The sequence below is a fragment of the Homarus americanus genome, unplaced genomic scaffold (assembly GCF_018991925.1).
Source record: "Homarus americanus isolate GMGI-L3 unplaced genomic scaffold, GMGI_Hamer_2.0 scaffold46807, whole genome shotgun sequence".
NCBI classification, from domain to species: domain Eukaryota; kingdom Metazoa; phylum Arthropoda; class Malacostraca; order Decapoda; family Nephropidae; genus Homarus; species Homarus americanus.
In genome coordinates, this window is record NW_024716620.1 from 132,501 (window position 1) to 152,926 (window position 20,426).

Sequence of the window (20,426 nt, forward strand, 5' to 3'; positions counted from 1 at the left end):
AATTAAGTCTACAGGTGTGAATCGAGACCAACAGGTGTAGGCTCGAGACCAACAGGTGTAGGATCGAGACCAGCAGGTGTGGGTCTTGTCCAGCAGGTGTGAATCGAGACTAACAGGTGTGGGTCTTGTCCAGCAGGTGTGAATCGAGACTAACAGGTGTGGGTCTTGTCCAGCAGGTGTGGATCGAGACCAACAGGTGTGGGTCTCCTCCAACAGGTGGCGAGAGAACAGGTAGACGAGGTTTACTTTCCATATCCTGTTGAAAAGAGAGACAAAGTTGTGTAGGTTTCCAGCTTGTTGGAGGCTTCACGGAAACCTCATGGATTGTTTATGTAAATATTTGAATCATTATTATTATTATTATCATCATTATTATTATTACCCCCACCATAGCCGCCACCATAGCCTCCACCATGGCCTCCTCCGAAGCCGCCACCATAGCCGCCACCATAGCCGCCACCATAGCCGCCAGCAAATCCAGGAGCCGCCTCAGCTGTGCCCAGAATGACCACAAGAGCCGCCACCACCATCATGACCTGAGGGGGAAGGGGGAGGGGGTGGTTATTCTGGTGAAGGGGGTGAGGAGAGAGGGAGTGAGGAACATGATAGGAGTAGTAGAGGGTTTCAAGAGGAGTGTGAGGGGAGTGAGTTGGAGTGAGGGGGGAAAGTAAGGGGGTAAGAGAAGTAGTAGTAAGGGTATGAGGGAGGTGAATACACTAGTAAAGAAGGAAGAATGAGGAGACTTCAACACTGATAAATAATAGAGAAGAAAATTAGAATAACAGGAGATAAAAAAATTAAAATATTGAAAAACAAACTCAAAATGTGCAGTAAACAACAATTATTTACTATCTTAATCTTAACCACTGTAAAAAAAACCTCCCAATTTACAGCTAACCCTCTTAAAAAACTCCCAATTTACAGCTAACCCCAAAATAACACCCAATTTACAGTTAGCTCACTAGAAACTCCCAATTTCTAACTAGACTGATAAATAAATCTCTCTATGCTTACAAACTTAGTCCACATGTTGAATAGGAGCTGTGTTGTTGACGTCTCGAGAGATGAAGCCCAACTGATGTCTCCAGCAAGCACCGCCAGGGTTTATATACTCACTCCCCGTCACCCACACCGCCAACAGTAAACAAACCCATGCTCGGAGGGGTTGTCATGGTAACTAACTCATTGATAGGAAAACAATACCGTGGCCATTCACACACGTTCATGCATTGTATGACTGGAAGTGGGTACACCTTTGATCATGCAATATGTCTTGATCCTGCAATACAGTCTGACATGCAACTCCCTGTCAGTATACACAGTACATAGGTTAGTAATACACCATTCTGTAAGTTAACATAAGTGTAAATTGAAGTGTAAGTTGTATAAAAATAGTGATTAATTGTAGTAACACCTTGATTATGTTAAGTGTTAAAAAATGACCAAATGAAACACTTCTAAATATTTATAAATGGTTTAAATACACTTACTAACACTTAGATACTTTATGATTGAATGTTTCTAGTCAGGTGAACACAACGTAAGATACTTTAAAAATCTAAGCCCAGGTAAATAATTAATTAACAGACTAGGTAATTACAAGAAGTTACAGGTGTGATTATGTTATTTTGAGTAATATTTACACGGTGAAGCGTATAAGAGTACATCTACAACAGTACACATCACCCTCTAGTACACGTAAGAGTACCACCAGGTAACTTCAGGTCCAGTACATTCTAAGTCGACCTACTGTACTAATTAGCCCAGGTGAACGGTGTAGGTGGTGACAATACAATCATCAACACAACAAAATTCTCGTTGTATATTGTGTTCACGTGACCTGTATTGTGTTCACGTGTTCTCTTTTGTGTTCACGTGTTATTGGAAGTCTCCCCTGCACGTCTCAAGTGTGTTTTTCGAGTGTCTTGCGGTATATAAGGCGATGGTCAGAGTGTGTTAGGCATCACTTCATTTCACTTCTTTCTCAGCAGACATGTGGGCTAAGATTGTGAGTTTTGTCGTCTCTCATCTCTCATCTATCACTTCTATCACATCTCATTGCCTCCCTCACCTTTCCCCCTCACCCCTACACCACCTCCCTCACCCCTTATCACCTCCCTCACCTCTCACCACCACACCTTATCCCTCAACCTCCCCCTCACCACATCTTACCGTCTCCCTCACTATATCTCATCACCTCCCTCACTTCTCACTCTCTCCCTCACCCCCCACTACATCCCTCATCACCTCCCTCACCCCTCACCACCTCCCTCACCCCTCACACTGTACGGTTCTCTCAGGTCATGATGGTGGTGGCGGCTCTGGTGTTCCTGGGCACAGCTGAGGCGGCTCCTGGCTATGTTGGCGGCTACGGTGGCGGCTATGGTGGCGGCCACGGTGGCGGATATGGTGGCGGCTACAGTGGCGGCTACGGTGGCGGATATGGAGGCTATGGAGGAGGTTATGGTAATATAGATAATAATATTTTTACCTCCTCTCTCTAATAATGTTCATATATATATTGAATGGATATATATAAATTAACATACGGATGCACATACAGACAGACAGACAGACAGACAGGCAGACAGACAGACAGGCAGACAGGCAGACAGACACAAGAACACCATCCCTCACACCTGTCTCCTCCTCCTCCAGGTTACGGCAGATAAGACACCTGGGCCGCCCTCCACACCTGACCAGCTCACCTGTACGTCTTCTTAATTATAAATATATTCATAAAATGTACCTGAAGTATTATTATTCTCCCATTGTTTATTAAATGATGATGATGATGATGATGATGATAATGATAATGATAATGATGATGATGATGATGATGATGATGATGATGATGATGATAATGATGATGATGATGATGATGATGATGATTCATACTATTTCCATAAAATGATGAACCTATGAACCAATGAAAAAAATCAGGTTCCAGTAATAGAGAATCTCATTGGTCCAGTACCTACCTGACCCAGTGCCTACCGTGAGTGGCAAAACACACGTGTATTGATTATGTTTGTGGAGAGTGAAGATTTGATTAATTATTTACCTGTAGTTTTCTACCTGTCTCGTCTGCTAATTACCTCCTCTTCCTACCTCTTCCTCTTCCTCTTCCTCTTCCTCTCTCTTCCTCTTCCTCTTCCTCTTCCTCTCCCTCTTCCCCCTCTCCCTCTTCCTTTTCCTCTCCCTCTCCCTCTTCCCCCTCTTCCTCTTCCCCCTCTTCCTCTCCCTCTTCCTCTCCCTCTTCCCCCTCTCCCTCTTCCTTTTCCTCTCCCTCTTCCCCCTCTTCCTCTTCCCCCTCTTCCTCTCCTCTTCTTTAACTTTGGTTACAATACGCCTTGATGCACTCCATAGGAAAAAAGGAAAATTAGTAAAATAGATAGATAGATAGATAGATAGATAGATAATTAGATAGATAGATAGATAGATAGATAGATAATTAGATAGATAGATAATTGCACCTACTTTTCTCCACTACAGCTGTATCACAATAATTACTATAGTGACTCCCTTACTTCAGTGACCACTTACTAAGTGACCGCCTTACTACAGTGACCACCTTACTACAGTGACCACCTGACTACAGTGACCACCTTACTACAGTGACCACCTTACTACAGTGACCACCTTACTACAGTGACCACCTTACTACAGTGACCACCTTACTACAGTGACCACCTTACTACAGTGACCACCTTACTACAGTGACCACCTTACTACAGTGACTACCTTACTACAGTGACTACCTTACTACAGTGACCACCTTACTACAGTGATTACCTTACTACAGTGACCACCTTACTACAGTGACCACCTTACTACAGTCACTACCTTACTACAGTGACCACCTTACTACAGTGACCACCTTACTACAGTGACCACCTTACTACAGTGACCACCTTACTACAGTGATCACCTTACTACAGTGACAGTGACACCACTTACTACAGTGACCACCTTACTACAGTGACCACTACTACAGTGACCCCTTACTACAGTAATTCCACCTTACTACAGTGACCTTGTTACAGTGACCACCTTACTACAGTGACACCTTGACCACCTACAGTGAGGCCACCTTACTACAGTGACCAGTGACCACCTTAATTACAGTGTACTACTTGACTACAGTGACCACCTTACTACAGTGACCACCCTTACTACAGTGACCACCTTACTACAGTGACCACCTTACTACAGTGACCACCTTACTACAGTGACCACCTTATTACACAGTGATCACCTTATTACAGTGACCGCCTTACTACAGTGACCACCTTACTACAGTGACCACCTTATTACACAGTGACCACCTTAGTACAGTGACCACCTTACTACAGTGACCACCTTACTACAACAAATAAACCGGGATGATGTTTTTTGGGCTAAATGTTGATCTACAAAATTCTACAGTATATACAGCGTTCATTTTTGTTTCTATAGTCAGTACGATTTAAGTTTATTTTCACTTAGCATTTTATTTTAAGAGTAGGATAATAACAGAGTTACAAATGCGTTTAATGAATTTATTTGTAATTAAGAAGACGTACAGGTGAGCTGGTCAGGTGAGGAGGGCGGCCCAGGTGTCTTATCTGCCGTAACCTGGAGGAGGAGGAGACAGGTGTGAGGGAGGGTGTTCTTATTGTGTGTGTGTGTGTGTGTGTGTGTGTGTGTTTGAACGAGGCTTACATCCGGCAGAATCAGTCATTAATCGGAACTTAGAGAATTAATCCGAATATTTCTTGAATTTTAATTGAAGTTACGATATTTAAAACAAATTTCTCACTTACTCGGGGAACAAAATAAAGTAAATGAATGAATTTGTAGAGAGAGAGAGAGAGAGAGAGAGAGAGAGAGAGAGAGAGTCACTGAAGCCTTACCGTGGCCGCCCGAATTGAAACCGCTTCCATAACCTCCATAACCTGTGTAGCCGCCAAAGCCGCCTTGGCCCCCACCGTAGCCGCCACCAAGGTAACCAGGAGCCGCCTCAGCTGTGGCCAGAATCACCAGAGCCGCCACCATCATCACCATCATCTGAGGGGAGTGAGGGGATGGTGAGAGGTGAGGGGGTGAGTGGGATGGTGGGAGCTGAGGGGGGGGATAGTGAGAGGTGAGGGGGTTGATGATAGGTGAAGGAGTTGATGAGGGGTGAAGGGAAATAGTGAGGGATGAGGGTAATGATGAAACGTGAGGGAATGATGATGGGTGAGGAGAATGATGAAAGGTGAGGGGGATCATTATAGGTAGGGACGGTAGGTAAACTATAACACACTAATATTTACGTACAAACTTAGCCCACATGATTAAGGCGAGAGAGAGAGAGGTGCTTCCGTGACTGTCTTCAGCTTCCTAATGGCGGTCGAGGGGTGTTGAAGCTTCTTATATACCCTCTGGCTATCCCTCCCTTCCCTCCCTCACTCCTCCAACCTTACAAAAGAGAGAGGGAGAGGGAGGAAGAAGGGGGGGTGGGGGGCAAGGAATGAAAGAATAAAAGAGGTGTGTGTGAAAGAGAAACAATAACAATAGTAGATAATGAAGAATAGAAATATGATAATTGTGTTTTGTATATCATCTTATAAACTCATGAGCCCGTGACCTTTGACCTCGTGATCTGTTGACCTCGTGACAAATGACCTCATAAGTGCCTCCTTCAGTTAAAATTTCCTGCAGGGGGAGTCGAGGGCGATGATGGGGGTGACTTTTGACCATGGTTATGACCTTCTTGGGGTCATCCAGTGAGTCAGGAGGTCAAAACGGATATTGATGTTTGTAAAGTATGTGTGATTTTGTCATGGGCGGATTAAATTAGTTTAATATTTATTTCAAAGGATAGTAAAATGCAGCTACTACTACTACTACTACTACTACTACTACTACCTCATTTTAATGTCTTAAAAATTAAATATCCTAATACATAAGTACCTATCCTAGCTGTGTTGAGTTAGTTAAGCCGCAGATCTATGCAGCATTCAGTGACTGTTGCCTCATAGTCATTAATTGCGACTGTTGTCGGCTTTGGGGCCGATGCTCTCGTTCCCCTGAGGCAGAGGAAAGCAGACCTAATCAGAGAGAAGGACAGTCGACATCTCAACATGCTGCTACGTGGCTTCTGGGCTGCTGTTCTGCTCAGACAACACCTCCGCCAGTCTGGCGTAGAAACATCTTGCACTTGGTCCCATCCCGCCATAGGTTGTGAACACCAGATGAGTGAAGCTGCCCTGATCCACATTCTCTGCAATTACGCCCTGTTCTTGCCATTCTCGTTCCTCCTGTGTGCAGCCTCGAGAGATAGGTTACGGTGACATGCGGCCAGGGGGTCAAATATTCTGATATCAAATAAGGGTCGCTGTCCTTGATTCCAGAATCCTGGAGCACTTACGTCCACACGGGTTCGTTGGATGTGTTGGATGATCCTGTGATGGAGGTTCTCACCGTCCAATGGAAGGAGGGGCGGTTCCACCGTGACGTCGTGGCAGATTTCTTCAACATATTTGCTGTGAGATTCCTTACTTCGTCATGCCTCATGCACACGAAGCCCCCTTTCTTACACGCCATTGCATGGTCGATGTCGTAAGGTGAACCACACATGCATTGGGAGGGCAAACCTTCGACTGGCCTACCGTACCTTAGAGCAATGGCATTTTTAAATTCTTGTTTGTTAAGGCTGAAACCTTTGCCCTTATCGGTAACGTTGTTAGCCCGTTCGAGGCGCCAACCTCCTGTGCTATAGCTACTTTTTTCAAGTTGTCTGGCAATTGCTACATCAGTTTAGGAGTTTGGGTGTGCTGCTGTTCTGTCGTAATGGAACGTCGACTCTTGTTTAATTCATTGGTACCTAACCTAACCTAACCTGTATCACGTAATTTACTCTCTGTTCTTGTTTGTTAAGTTAGTTTGAATTCTCGGAGTAAATCCTTGACGAAAAGTGTTGAAAAGAACTGTCACGTTCTGCAATTTTTATCGGAGCAACATTTTTATTTATTTTTTGTCTTTTTCTTTACAATCTGTTAAGTCACAGCAAAGACAACAAAGACACACCATTGCTTGGCTCGTATCAATCACTACAAACAAACACAATTTAACCCCCACCCAAACAATGACATTCTTAGCTTTCAACAATGACAACACAATTTTTTCCCTACCAATGGTATTATTTCTCCCCCACCAATGACAACTCTCTTTATTTTTCATCCCTGCACTTTGTTAGTGACGTCACTCTTTGCTTTGTTTTGGTGGGAGGGCAGCAAGAGGAAAGGAAGGAAGGAAGGAAGGAGGGAAGGAGGGAAGGAGGGAAGGAAAGAGGGAGGGAAGCTAGCCATGGGTATATAAAGGAGGAGAGAAACAGCCGCAGCGCCACTCTACATCCGCCCGTCGTCGCAGCCACAACACCTGACTGCTCTGCTCCTCCTCTCCTCCATATAATGACTAAGTTTGTGAGTTCTAATAATCACTGAGGGTCTGAGGTTCTATAATGAATAAGTCCATAAGGTTCTATAATGACTGAGTATATAAGGTTCTATAATGACTGAGTATTTACGGTTCTATAATGACTGAGTATTTACGGTTCTATAATGACTGAGTATTTACGGTTCTATAATGACTAAGTCCATAAGGTTCTATAATGACTAAGTATATAAGGTTCTTGTAATTAGGTTCTGTAAGTTCTGTCATTGAGTAAGATTAGGCATCTCTCTCACCTGTCATTATCTTCTTCACCTGTCAAAATCTTCCTCACCTGCCATAATCTTCCTCACCTTGTCACTATCTTTTTCACCCGTCATGATCTTTCTCACCTGTCATTATCTTCCTCACCTGTCAAAATCTTCCTCACCTTGTCACTATCTTTTTCACCCGTCATGATCTTTCTCACCTGTCATTATCTTCTTCACCTGTCATAATCTTCCTCACCCCTCACCCCCTCTCTCTTCCCTCTTTCCCTTCAACCTCACTACCTCCCTCACCTCACTCCTAACACCTCCCCTCTCACCCCTCTCTACCCCTTCATCTCTCCCCTCACCCCTCTCTCCTCCCCTACAGCTTTTGGTGGTCGTGGTGGCCCTCATGGTCCTGGGTATGGTCCAGGCTGTACCCGGAGGCTCTCATGGGTACGGCGGGTACAGCGGGGGGTACTATCCGGGTCCACGGTACAATGGCGGGTACACTGGCGGGTTCGGAGGCGCCTATACCGGGTTCGGACACGGTACTGGTGGAGGCGGTACTGCAGGGTACAACAGTAAGTTACAGATAGATAGATAGATAGATAGATAGATAGATAGATAGATAGATAGATAGATAGATAGACCATACACCCAGACGTCGTAAAATAATACTTATGAACTTTTAAGAATTATAGAGAATTATTAGGATTATCTAAAACTCAATGTTTAGGTATAATATTTTAATAAACATCGAAGGTAAACACTAACTCAGGAGTCATCATTATAAACATCAGGATAAATGAGTTTTAACATCATTTAACATTAGACTGTAAATAAAATAAACACTAGATCGAATTAAACATTTTTTATCCAGTTTTAATCACCGTAGAAAAGTTAAATTGGTGTATTAAACATTTATTAACATCATTACATTAAACTTTAGTTGTTGAGAGTAAACATTCCAGATATAGTTAGATATTTCTTAAGAACGAAAAAATATAGACAAATGTTTAGATGTTTAATTTTTTATAGATATATATTAATTATGAGAATGTTTATGATCTGAGAATATTGAAATGTTTAGATACAAATGTTTTATGTGTTTAAAGATATAAACATCAAGATACAATAAAATAAGAAAGTGTTTATATAATGATTGGATATTTTTGTATGTTTAGTGAATTCCTCATCAGTTGATCTCTCTCTCTCTCTCTCTCTTATCCTCTTCCTTCCTTCTTCCACTCCCCTCCTCCTTTCCTACTTTCCTCCTACTCTTCTACCTCTTCCTCCTTCCCCCCTTCCTTCCTCCCATTCCCCCTCCCCTTCCCCAGGTTACGGTATCGGGCGGTAAGGATGATCAACGGCACTACATCACCACCTGCTTATAAGGAACTGATAATAATAATAAACGCTTTACATAATAGATCTTATTTTGTTTCCCTTATCCACCACGTCTTGTGTTCGTTGCCACTGCTGGTCTCTATATCATGACCCCAGTGTAAGTTTATCATTATATGTAAATTCCAATAAGGAAATTATCTGTGAAAAGGAAAAATTGATTTTTTTTCTTGATATAAAAAAAGAAAAAAAAGAAAAAATTAAATATTCTCTCAATTTTATCATTTTTTTTATTTCAATAAACACTAAATCGCTTCATTTTCTTCAGTATTTTTGTTTATTAATAGTATTATTGTTTATATTGTTTATTTTTGTCTTATTGTTTATTATTGTCTGTTATTGTCTATTTCTGGCTATTATTGTCTATTTTTGGCTATTATTGGCTATTATTTACTTGTTCTTAGTCATTATATTTTATTTATCGTAATTGTTACTTTGTGGTTTTAGGTCATAGTTAAGACTGAGTGGAGGATATGTGTGTGTGTGTGTGTGTGTGTGTGTGTGCGTGTGTGTGATAATAATAATAATAATAATAATAATAATAATAATAATAATAATTATTCACGGTTTATTGAAAGAGCATGGCAGCCGGAAGGCTGAAAATATACAGTTACATAATTGGGGAATGGGTCTCTTGATTTACAAATAATATACAAGTAACATAAGTGATACAAATATGATATATAATAACTAGATGGGGAGAAGGTCAAACTGCAGGGCATTTCAACATAGTGACAGTGCAAGAAGTAGTATTTACTGGGAGTGAATACACTGGTTGATTACAAGTTATTGATAAGTTTTACAATGGTTGGGACTGGGCTGTTCTTATAGGGATCAGTTCGTGCTCGTATGGGTTGGATGCGGTTGTGGTGTCGAACAGCAATTCTCGGGCGAGGGATCTCAGGTGGTACTAGGAGCCGGTGTCGAGGATGGTGCAGAAGCTTCTCACCAAATTTGCAGATGAGGTCGTGGTGATGGTCAGTGCGTGTGTGTGTGTGTGTGTGTGTGTGTGTGTGTGTGTGTATGTGTGTGTGTGTGTGTGCTGGCAGGGTACACTTCATGTTTCATTCCTGTTTTGTACTGAAAGCTTATCTCAATCAAGTGACTCACTCCATGACTCACTCCCCGACTCACTCCCCTACTCACTCCCCGACTCACTCCCCGACTCACTCCGCCGACTCACCATATGTAAATTTTATCATCTTTGTTCATTGCAATTTTCAACCTTTTAGCTGCCATGTTCTTTCAATAAACTGTTTATTATTATTATTATTATTATTATTATTATTATTATTATTATTATTAGTAGTAGTAGTAGTAGTAGTAGTAGTAGTAGTAGTCATCATCATCATCATCATCATTATTAGTTATTATTATTATTATTGTAACCTGCTTCTCTGCACCTGTACCTACCTGTTTTTGTACCTGTAATCTGTACCTGTAACCTGTGTTTCTTCTGTACCTGTAACCTGTTTCTGTACCTGTAACCTGTTTCTGTACCTGTAACCTTTTTCTGTACCTGTAACCTTTTTCTGTACCTGTAACTTGCTTCTGTACCTGTAACCTGCTTCTGTACCTGTAATTTGTATCCTAAAATACAGGTATACTATTATTACTACAACAATTAAAGTGAAAATACCTTCCCAAACACTTAATTAACCTGACCAACACACCTGTCCATTAATATCACTCTGTTGGTGGTCAAACATTTACCCTCCCCTCCCCCCTCCCTTTCCTAACCCCCCTTCCCCCTCACCCTCCTCCTCCCTCTCCCCCTCACCCCCCCCCACAGAGGCCAAGACAAATTTCAACGATAATCTCTTTTAAATAATATTTATTTCGTATTGAGTTGTCAAGTTATGTGCATGTTGAAGAGACGGCCATCTTCCTGACCGCTGCTAGTGACCGTAATCTCTTCCTGACCGCTAGTGACCGTAACCTGGGGAAGAGAGATGAATTAGTGGGTATGGATAACTTTTTGTTGATTTAATATGAAGATTATGAATATGTAGGTATAGTATGTATGTATGTATGTATGTATGTATGTATGTATGTATGTATGTATGTATGTATGTATGTATGTATGTATGTATGTATGTATGTATGTATTAAAACTATATAAACGGTGTCTATATATATACACAAAAAACAGTCTATGTCTCCCTGCCTGTCTCTCTGTCTCTTTTCTTTCTGTCTGCCTGTCTATTTATTTGTCTATCTGTTGTTTCTATCTGCCTGTCTGTCTATCTATTTGTCTATCTTTCTGTCTGTCTATCTGTCTGTCCGTCTATCTGTCTGTCTGTCCTATAACTCACCCCCATTACCGCCTCCACCAGAGCCTCGACTGCCGACGATGCTGCCACCGTAAGCACCAAAGCCTCCGCCGCCATAGCCTCCACCGTAGCCTCCCCCATAGTTCCCACCTCCGTAACCTCCAAAGCCGCCGTAAGCCCCGCCGTAGCCCTGACCTCCGTAGTGGCCTCCAAAGCCTCCTTCACCGCCGTGGTTTCCGTCGTAGCCATACCCGACGGAGGCACCGACGAAGCCGCCCCCGACGCCGTTCCCGTAGGCATCGAGGCCGCCAGGTGAGGCTTGAACTGTGGCTAAGACCGTCACCAGTGCCACCACCACCACCGCTGCTGCCACCTGTGAAGGAGAGAGAGACTGATGTGAGGGAGAGAGAGACTGGTGTGAGGGAGAGAGAGAGACTGGTGTGAGGGAGAGAGAGACTGGTGTGAGGGAGAGAGAGAGACTGGTGTGAGGGAGGGGAGATGACCTGGAGTGAGGGAGAGGTTAGGGTGACCTGGGTAGGGGAGGTGACCTGGAGAAAGAGGATGTGACCTGAAGTGAGGAGAGATGACCTATAATGGGGGAGATAAGGTGACCTAGAATGAGGAATGAATTAGAGGTCAATATGAGCCTCCAAAACATTATAATACATGACCTAGCATAAGAAAAACCTCACCTTAAGATCTTGACCTCAAAAAACAAACACCACCCATAGATACACCCTTAGAAAAACAAACAAACAAACACAAACAAACACAAACTTCCTAAACACGAAAAAAAGCACAGTTTTTTTTAAAGAAAGATTACTGTAAAAATTCAAGACAAAAACGTATGTAAGACTCACAGACTTCATTATTGTTATAAGACGAGGGTGTAAGAGGGTGTAGAGAGGGTGGGTGGTAGAGGTATATGTGTGTGTGGGTGTGACTTCGTTGACTGACTGCTGGAGACTGGTTAGGAACGGGGCCACCTCTCTCTTATATAGCCCTGCCTGGTCATGGTTCTCTACCTGTTGACAAAAAGACTGCAGAGAGAGACAGAGAGAGACAGAGAGAGAGATAAAGAGAGAGGTGAAAAGACAATTGTTGTGGTCCAGCAGACAACAGTAAGGTAGAAGGAAGGAATTGTCACTTGTATTATTGAGAACTTTAGAAATTCTCAAGTAAATGCTTTAGAGAATGTAGAGGTATGTTGAGAAGTGACTCTCTCTCTCTCTCTCTCTCTCTCTCTCTCTCTCTCTCTTTTCCTCCCCCAAACACAAAGGTGTCTCAGTATTCAGTGACAAAGTGTTTGTACATTTCTCAAGCAGACATTACAAGCAGGTGTAAACACTAGAGAACGTTAACTGTCCTCCCGTTAACAGGTAAACAGCTGGGGAAGTAAACAGCAAAACAGGTAGAAAAGTAAACAGAGTGAGAAGAGTCTGAGAGGTAGGAACATTGACAAACAATTAGGATGTAAACAATCACACAAACATAGAAACAGGAACGCAAGGTAGACAGATAGAACATAGACAGACAGACAGACAAAGACAGACAGACAGACAAAGACAGACAGACAGACAGACAGACAGACAGACAGACAGACAGACAAGGCGGAGAGGCAGTCATTCATACAGTCATGCAAATACAATACCATTGATCTGTGTTCATGCACATAATCACACACACACACACACACACACACACACACACACACACACACACACACACACACACACACACACACACACACACACACACACACACTACCTGGTCATTGTGTTCCTTCAATAGGCAGGTGACGGAGGGCCTTTTCCATGTGTCTCCTCCAGTAGGCACGAGACAAGGAGACAATGGTTCTAAAGCAGTGAGCAGGTGTAGCGGACACACACACACACACACACACACACACGCACACACACACACACACACACACACACACACACACACACACACGCACGCACACACACACACACACACACACACACACACACACACACACACACACACACACACACTTTCATGGCTAGGGTCTAACCTAACCTAACCTAACCTAACTCCCAGGTAGAGTGAGGGTGTCTAATATTCAGGTGATCCCTATAGACTAACCAACACAACAACAACAACAACAACACGACAAAGAGACAACAAACTCGATGCATTTTCTTATCATCCAGTATTACCAACTCAAACGCAACACCTTAAGTATTACCAAGTCCAATAATACTGTTCACACAACAAAATGTTTCAACAAGTGGTATTTGTATTTAGTAAAGTGTTTATGTAAGTGTTTTAAGTGAAAATATAAGTTGTACCTGTGAATGTATAGTTCCCTTCACTAGTGCGTTTACAGGGGCTCCTCATATAAACATTCCACAAATCATTATCATTGAGATATTTGTTTTAATATTGTTTTAATTTGATTCTATAGTATTTTTACTATTGTGAGTTTCCTTCTGTCGAATGTAAACAAAGACAGTGCTGCCACACTGCACAAATCCTGACGAGGCCCTGTAAACGCACTAGTGAAGGGGACTGTACCTGGTTAAGTGTATATACTGTATATTTAGTTATGTATACATGTATTACTTCAAGTCTATACATATCTGTTTTAATGTCTATTTACCCATTCCATTGCATACCTGTATATACATTTAATCAACTGTTTCCGAAAATAATGTCAATGTTATACCAAAGTAATATTTTTGCCTTAAAACTGTTTTTTTCTAGTGTGATAATTAAAGATCATTATTATCTGGGCTATAATACATACTATGAATAAATTATGTAATAACTCTTACGATAACTTATTATAATCTCTATAATAATATCAGGAAGGTTTGGCTTGGCTTGGCTTGGCTTGAAACGAATATCATTACTTAATTATTTTTTTTTTATTTCACTCACACCAGCATCAACACACATCACCATCTGTTACATCTTAAGTGACAGAGATGAACACAGCCTCCAGCACACACCAGCCTCAGGTAAACAGGGAGGTAGATGTAATATATTCCGCTCGGCTCTCCTTCTAACACAATAAACACACACACACAGATTTGCAACTTCTTCAATACAAGCACCTGGTCTCTACGGCCCCGGAATATTGAAAAGACAAAAGCATTTTTCCTTCAGTTAAAAGTTCTTTCTATATCTTCACTTCTCTAAGGACTTTTTTTGTGGGGGGGGAGGTATTTATACAGTATGGAATGTCATCCTTAATCCCAGTTAAATTGTTGATCTTATTGCATCCATCGGTCAGGTCAGTGAAGGTAGGGAGGAAAAAACAAATTCGGCTGATTTAACACGACTCAAAAAATTGGATATTCACGTGTTGTTGTTTTCGATAATGTGTCACCACTCTCCTCTCCCCCCCCCCTCCGCCATGTGTTTATGTAGGTGTTAAGGGATTGTAGGTAGGCACTGTCACCCTCCCCCCCTCCCTCCTCCCTCCTCCCTCCCTCCCTCCTCCCTCTCTCTCTCCCTTTCTCTCCCAACTCAACTCATGTTATTGTTACGTGGACTCCTGGGTGTGGCGGCCAGGTCTTATGTGCAGGTATATATAGCGGCGGGATCAGCTGTTCAAAAGCCAGTCGACTTCAAGCCTCCGTGGGTGCAACACCTCCAGCCTTGCTCTCCATCATGATAACCAGGATTGTAAGTTTAGTAACGAGAAGGTGAATTATAAAGGAATTAACTCTACTCTTACTATAGATTTTGGGGACGTTTTAAGACAAGAATTTTTTTTTATTTACTTAGTATTTTATATATGATACGTTTTAATATATCCACACACTTAGAATTCATGTACTTAAGTGTATCTTAACACTTACACATGAATAATACAAGAGATGGACTCACAAGAAAGCTATAACATCATGTCTTCACTAACAAGTCATTATATAAAATACTTCACTATTAAATACATCATCACTGTAGCGCCGGTGATATAAGACATCTCAGTGACTCAAATATATCACCACTACTTTAATATATCTTGATATATAGGGATAAAATATATACTATATTTGTAAGACTTTCTGTGCTGGGAATATTACCCAAACTAATATGTCTTAACTAATATAATATCTCTCTGAAGAAATATTTTTTATAAGATTACTATAAAAGATTTCGTTATAATAGACCTTAATGTGATATCTTAAAATTATATTACCATTATTTCACTGGTTCTATATATACAGTATATATATCAGTATTGTATATAAATAAAAAGGTCCTGTATATCTTTAAATATAGCAGGTATATAGTGACGAGAGGAGGGGGGAGGGCGATAACAAATAAATATATATATGTTTTTTGCATCAATTGTTTCTTGTTATTGACACATTTAATTTGGAAAATGTTTGGCTGAGCTCGACGCAAATTTCCAACAGCAGAATAAAAAAAAAATGTCCTCGTGTAGAAGCCGTGAACTAGGAATCTGACTTTCAAATTGTTGTTTATCTATCAATATCCCTCACACCAAACATTCTCCGGCTCACAGGATAATTTTTTACACAAATATTATGTAATACTCAGCGTTGATTTGATAGTTCCCCATTGTTTTGTTTTTTGTGTTGTTTTTTCATCATTAATCGAGTTGGGTTTTAAACAATTTAATTAACACCTTTTCCCGACCACACACACGACCAACAACATCAACAAAAAGGGGAAAGTTGAATGAGAGGGAGAGAGACAGAGTGGGAGAGATAGACAGACAGACAGACACAGAGAGAGAGAGAGAGAGATATTATAGTTTGGTTGTATTAGTGCTATGTATATATCTCTCTCTCTCTCTCTCTCTCTCTCTCTCTCTCTCTCTCTCTCTCTCTTATATATTCCTTTCTCATTATTCAGCTGAGAAATACTGATAACGCTGACAGATATATTTCAAGGTATAATATATATAATGTGAAATATATTAGGTGTTTATTGGAACAGATCTTTATAGTGTTATCTTATGGTAAAATATATGTTACTGTTAGATATATTTAATTGTGTTGATTATAAGGATTATATATGTACCTTCACTCCTCCCTCACTACTTGCCTCACCACCTCCCTCACTACTTGCCTCACCACCTCCCTCACTACTTGCCTCACCACCTCCCTCACTACTTGCCTCACCACTTGCCTCACCACCTCCCTCCTCCCTCACCTCCCTCACCACCTCTACCTGCCTCACCACCTCCCTCACTACCCTCACCACCTCCCTCACTTCCTCACCTCCTCACTACCCTCACCACCCCCCTCACCACCCCCCCTCACCCACCTCCCCCCCCTCCTCACCTCCCTCCCCCTCACCCACCTCCCCCCCCTCACCACCTCCCTCCCCCTCACCACCTCCCTCCCCTCACCCCTCCCCCCTCACCACCCCTCCCTCCCCCTCACACTCCCCCCCCTCCCCCCTCCCCTCACCACCTCCCTCCCCCTCCCCCCCCCACCCCCTCCCTCCCCACCCTCCCACCCCCCTCACCACCTCCCCCCCTCCCACCCCTCCCCCCCTCCCACCTCCTCCCCTCACCACCCCCCCCCCCTCCCCCCTCCCCCCTCACCACCTCCCTCCCCCTCACCACCTCCCTCCCCCTCACCACCTCCCCTCCCCCTCACCACCTCCCGTCCCCCTCACCACCTCCTTCACCCACTGCAGGTGCTCCTAGCCCTAGCAGCTCTGGTAGTGTTGGCCCTAGCTGAGGCTCATCCCGGCTTGGGGGGAGGCGGCTATGGCTTAGGCTTCGGAGGCTATGGCGGTGGCGGCGGTGGCGGCGGCGGCGGAGGCTTCGGTGGAGGCTTCTACGGAGGCTCTGGAGGCCATGGAGGTTACTCAGACATCGGAGGAGGACCTGGACTAAGGATTGGCCTCGGAGGTTCCCACGGTGGAGGTAATGATATTATTATTATTATTATTATTATTATTATTATTATTATTATTATTATTATTATTATTATTATTATTACTATTATTATTATTATTATTATTATTATTGTTATTATTATTAACTAACAAACTAATTCACTAACTAGCTTACTAATTTACTAACTTTATTACCATCTTAAACACAATGTACACTCTCACAAAGTAACGTCAATCTCAACCAACAGTGGAGTCATCATTACCAATAACAGATACCCGCTTTGGCTGTACTGACACACACACACACACATTGCTTACTTCCCCGCTACTTCAGGATCTCAGACGATGTAAATGCTCGCCATAAAATTTAAGAAAATGTAATTCAATTGTCTGGAACAACGATTATTTACGACATTTATTAATTATTAAGTAATATATGAAACCATTGACGCAACAAACGATAATATAAAATTAATTTAGATATTGATTTGACTTCTTTGTTTACCCGCTCGAACTCAAGTCGGTGGAGAAACAAACGAATATTGATTGAATTAATAGTTACACGCTACCATGTTACCTGTAATACAATGGAGATAAATATTACAGGTATTACAGTTATTACAGGTAATCTCAATGTTACAAAATATACTCTTGATAAATATTATTAAAAATATTGTTGGAAATGCTGGGGTGTGATTAGCCAATGGTGTAGCAAACATGATGGTTGTAGCTTAATTAGGGATGGTATGGTAGGAATGTACACACACACACACACACACACACACACACACACACACACACACACACACACACACACTATTGATGGTAAAACAGAGGAAGGAGGAGAAGGAACAGGTTGTGCCTTGCCTCAGTTTCTTGGTGAGAGACGGTGAGATAATGAGGGAGGTGAGATACTGCAATGGAGAAATGAATCACTGGAGGAAAGATGAATAGAAGTGTCATTTTAGTGTGTGTGTGTGTGTGTGTGTTAAGATAAATCAGTCGAAATTTGGCTAATCTCTCGCTGGTATTGACCACTCAGAATCAGTCATATTGGGTCATCATTTAGTATTGGCCAATCTCTCGCTGGTATTGGCCACTCAGAAACCACCATAATAGGTCGTCATTGAGAGCATCAGGAGGTGGGGTGAATGGGTCGCTCGTAGTCAGGGAAGGTGAGGGCCAGAACGCGTATTGGGTGTCGCATTGCTGAAGATGTGGAGCGCCTCCTGCCCAGGTCACTGACGGTATGCATGTCAAAGGAGGGTTGGGGGAAGGGGCAGTGGCGGCGTCAGGCGAGAAAAACTGTAGGAATGCACCAAGGGAACTATCTCACTGTATTTCTCTCTCTCTCTATCTCTCTCTTTGCTTCTTTCTGCCTCTCTTTATCTCTCTCACTCGTTCTTTCTTGGTTTCTCTCTCTCTCTCTCTCTCTCTCTCTCTCTCTCTCTTTTGTCTTGTATTCTCTCTGTTTTGTCTCATTCATTTTCTCTCTCTCTCTCTCTCTCTCTCTTCCCATATCTCTCTCCTTTATCTCACCTGTTTGCTTCTATTTATTACTACTAAATCATTATCATTATGTATAGTCAGTCACGTGTCTGTCTTTACTGATCTGACTGCTGGATGATTATCAGAAGTGAAGGAAGTTTATATCATTTATCATGTAATGTGTAAACGCAGTCCTCAAGTCTTCGTGTTTACATTGGGTGATCAAAAAGTCCCTGTGCACCCGTGATCATCCATAATATTGTTGTTTCTTTGTTTTACTTCCATTATTATAAGCAAAACAATATAAGTAATTATGGTATTGATTATTATAGATAAATAGGTATTTTTGATGAGTTTGTTCTTTGTTATAACTTAAAATGATAAGGAGAACAAAAGGTAAATATCACGTTTATTAATTATAGAGGTGCACAGGGACTTTTCGATCACATTTGTGTTAATATTTGCAAGTGATTGTTTTATGTATGGGAATTTTCTTTGTTTTCGTGTGGGTTTTTTCTTTAAGTTTTGTGTCTTTGTCTTTAGGTTACGGCAAGTGATCATCTAGAAGAGCCTTCACACCTGTCACACCTTCGCTAACCGTAACATGAAATATATATTAAGGAAACCTAATATGTGTTTTATTTATGTATACCTGACGTACAAATACTCATACATGGATACATTTAGATGGATTATATAACAAGAAAATTCAATATATATTTCTATTTATATATACAGTACATGAATTACAAACATATATACAGAATTATTTTAAACCTGACCATTTTCTCCTCTCTGACTCAGTATAAATAGGCCTCACATCCATGTATTTTGTCAAGCTGGAGTCACATTTATACCGTGACAATTACAACTACGATTTAATTAAAGAAAATTGGTTATTAAGCCAAGGATGAGTTAGTTATATAATGTATGACAATGGGGAAGACTTATGTTTAAAGCCGAAGGAATTAATTCATAAAATCTTCCTTTTGTATTTCCAAGTAAGGAAATAATAATAATAATAATAATAATAATAATAATAATGATAATAATAATAATAATAATACCACTTCTACTACTATTATTATTACTACTACTACTAATGTAATAATGATAATAACGATAATAACATTAATAACAAACAATAACATGACCAACACACACACACACACACACACACACACACTAGTGACGGCAAACGAGCACAAAAACACCCACAGAAACAGACAAATCCGACCAGAGAACTTCCCCACACAATCACACACTCTCTCCACACACTCCAGCCATCGCTCGCTTCCCACACACAATCGTTCACAACAACACTACTTTACACCCCCTGACATATCCCCCCTCCCCCTAACCTCTCCTGTCCTTCGATATCTCCTCTCTCTGGGGGTATGTATGGGGGGGGGGGGACACCAGAACACCTTCACCACTCTCCCCTTAGATCAGTCATAGTATATCTTAATGCTTAATTCCCCCCTTCCCTTCTCCCCCCCCTCCCCTATCCCCCGCTCCCCCAGAGATTCTCAGGGGATATGGGGAGACTTTCTTCCCCCCCATAGAAAGTCATTAGAATTCTTCCCTTTTGGGTTTTAAACAAGGGAGATGGCACACCTACCCCCTCCCCCCTCTCGTCTCCTTCTCTTCCTATCCTTTCTTACCTTCCTGCCCACCTCTTCCCTCCTTCTCCTACTCCACCCCTCCTTCCTTACCTTTCTTCCCTCCCTCTCTCCTTATCCTT

The 20,426-nt window shown here is 41.9% G+C and overlaps 2 protein-coding genes and 4 long non-coding RNA genes across 7 annotated transcripts in view; 3 read left to right on the forward strand and 3 right to left on the reverse strand.

Moving 5' to 3' along the window:
- LOC121858174 overlaps nucleotides 1-1,117 on the reverse strand; it is a 1,235-nt gene extending 118 nt beyond the window's left edge. Inside the window, exons 1-3 of one of the 2 annotated variants that reach the window (XR_006087371.1) lie at nucleotides 1,015-1,117; nucleotides 389-536; nucleotides 1-256 (exon numbers count right to left, since the gene is read on the reverse strand). The exon at nucleotides 1-256 is cut by the window's left edge and continues 118 nt beyond it. This is a non-coding gene — a long non-coding RNA (uncharacterized LOC121858174). Of the gene's footprint in view, nucleotides 257-382; nucleotides 537-1,014 lie in introns of both variants that reach the window. The other variant, XR_006087370.1, reaches the window with a different exon arrangement.
- A 789-nt stretch (nucleotides 1,118-1,906) lies between these two features.
- LOC121858175 lies at nucleotides 1,907-2,748 on the forward strand. The gene is made up of 3 exons (XR_006087372.1): nucleotides 1,907-2,008; nucleotides 2,301-2,466; nucleotides 2,659-2,748. It is a non-coding gene; the product is annotated as an uncharacterized LOC121858175 (long non-coding RNA).
- Nucleotides 2,749-4,527: 1,779 nt separating this feature from the next.
- LOC121858176 lies at nucleotides 4,528-5,383 on the reverse strand. The gene is made up of 3 exons (XR_006087373.1): nucleotides 5,302-5,383; nucleotides 4,896-5,049; nucleotides 4,528-4,617 (listed from the first exon to the last, which is right to left on the reverse strand). It is a non-coding gene; the product is annotated as an uncharacterized LOC121858176 (long non-coding RNA).
- Nucleotides 5,384-7,348: 1,965 nt separating this feature from the next.
- LOC121858178 lies at nucleotides 7,349-9,098 on the forward strand. Its single transcript, XR_006087374.1, has 3 exons — nucleotides 7,349-7,448; nucleotides 8,053-8,248; nucleotides 9,005-9,098. It is a non-coding gene; the product is annotated as an uncharacterized LOC121858178 (long non-coding RNA).
- Nucleotides 9,099-10,888: 1,790 nt separating this feature from the next.
- Nucleotides 10,889-12,305, reverse strand: LOC121858179 (glycine-rich protein DOT1-like). Its single transcript, XM_042354388.1, has 3 exons — nucleotides 12,205-12,305; nucleotides 11,387-11,717; nucleotides 10,889-11,010 (listed from the first exon to the last, which is right to left on the reverse strand). The coding sequence occupies exons 1-3, from the start codon at nucleotides 12,211-12,213 to the stop codon at nucleotides 10,997-10,999; spliced, it is 354 nt and encodes a 117-aa protein (XP_042210322.1). The 5' UTR covers nucleotides 12,214-12,305; the 3' UTR covers nucleotides 10,889-10,996.
- Nucleotides 12,306-14,892: 2,587 nt separating this feature from the next.
- On the forward strand, nucleotides 14,893-19,312 carry LOC121858180 (ctenidin-1-like). Its single transcript, XM_042354389.1, has 3 exons — nucleotides 14,893-14,998; nucleotides 16,991-17,222; nucleotides 19,226-19,312. Exons 1-3 carry the CDS (start codon nucleotides 14,984-14,986, stop codon nucleotides 19,237-19,239), a joined length of 261 nt encoding a protein of 86 aa, XP_042210323.1. The 5' UTR covers nucleotides 14,893-14,983; the 3' UTR covers nucleotides 19,240-19,312.
- Nucleotides 19,313-20,426: the final 1,114 nt, after the last annotated feature.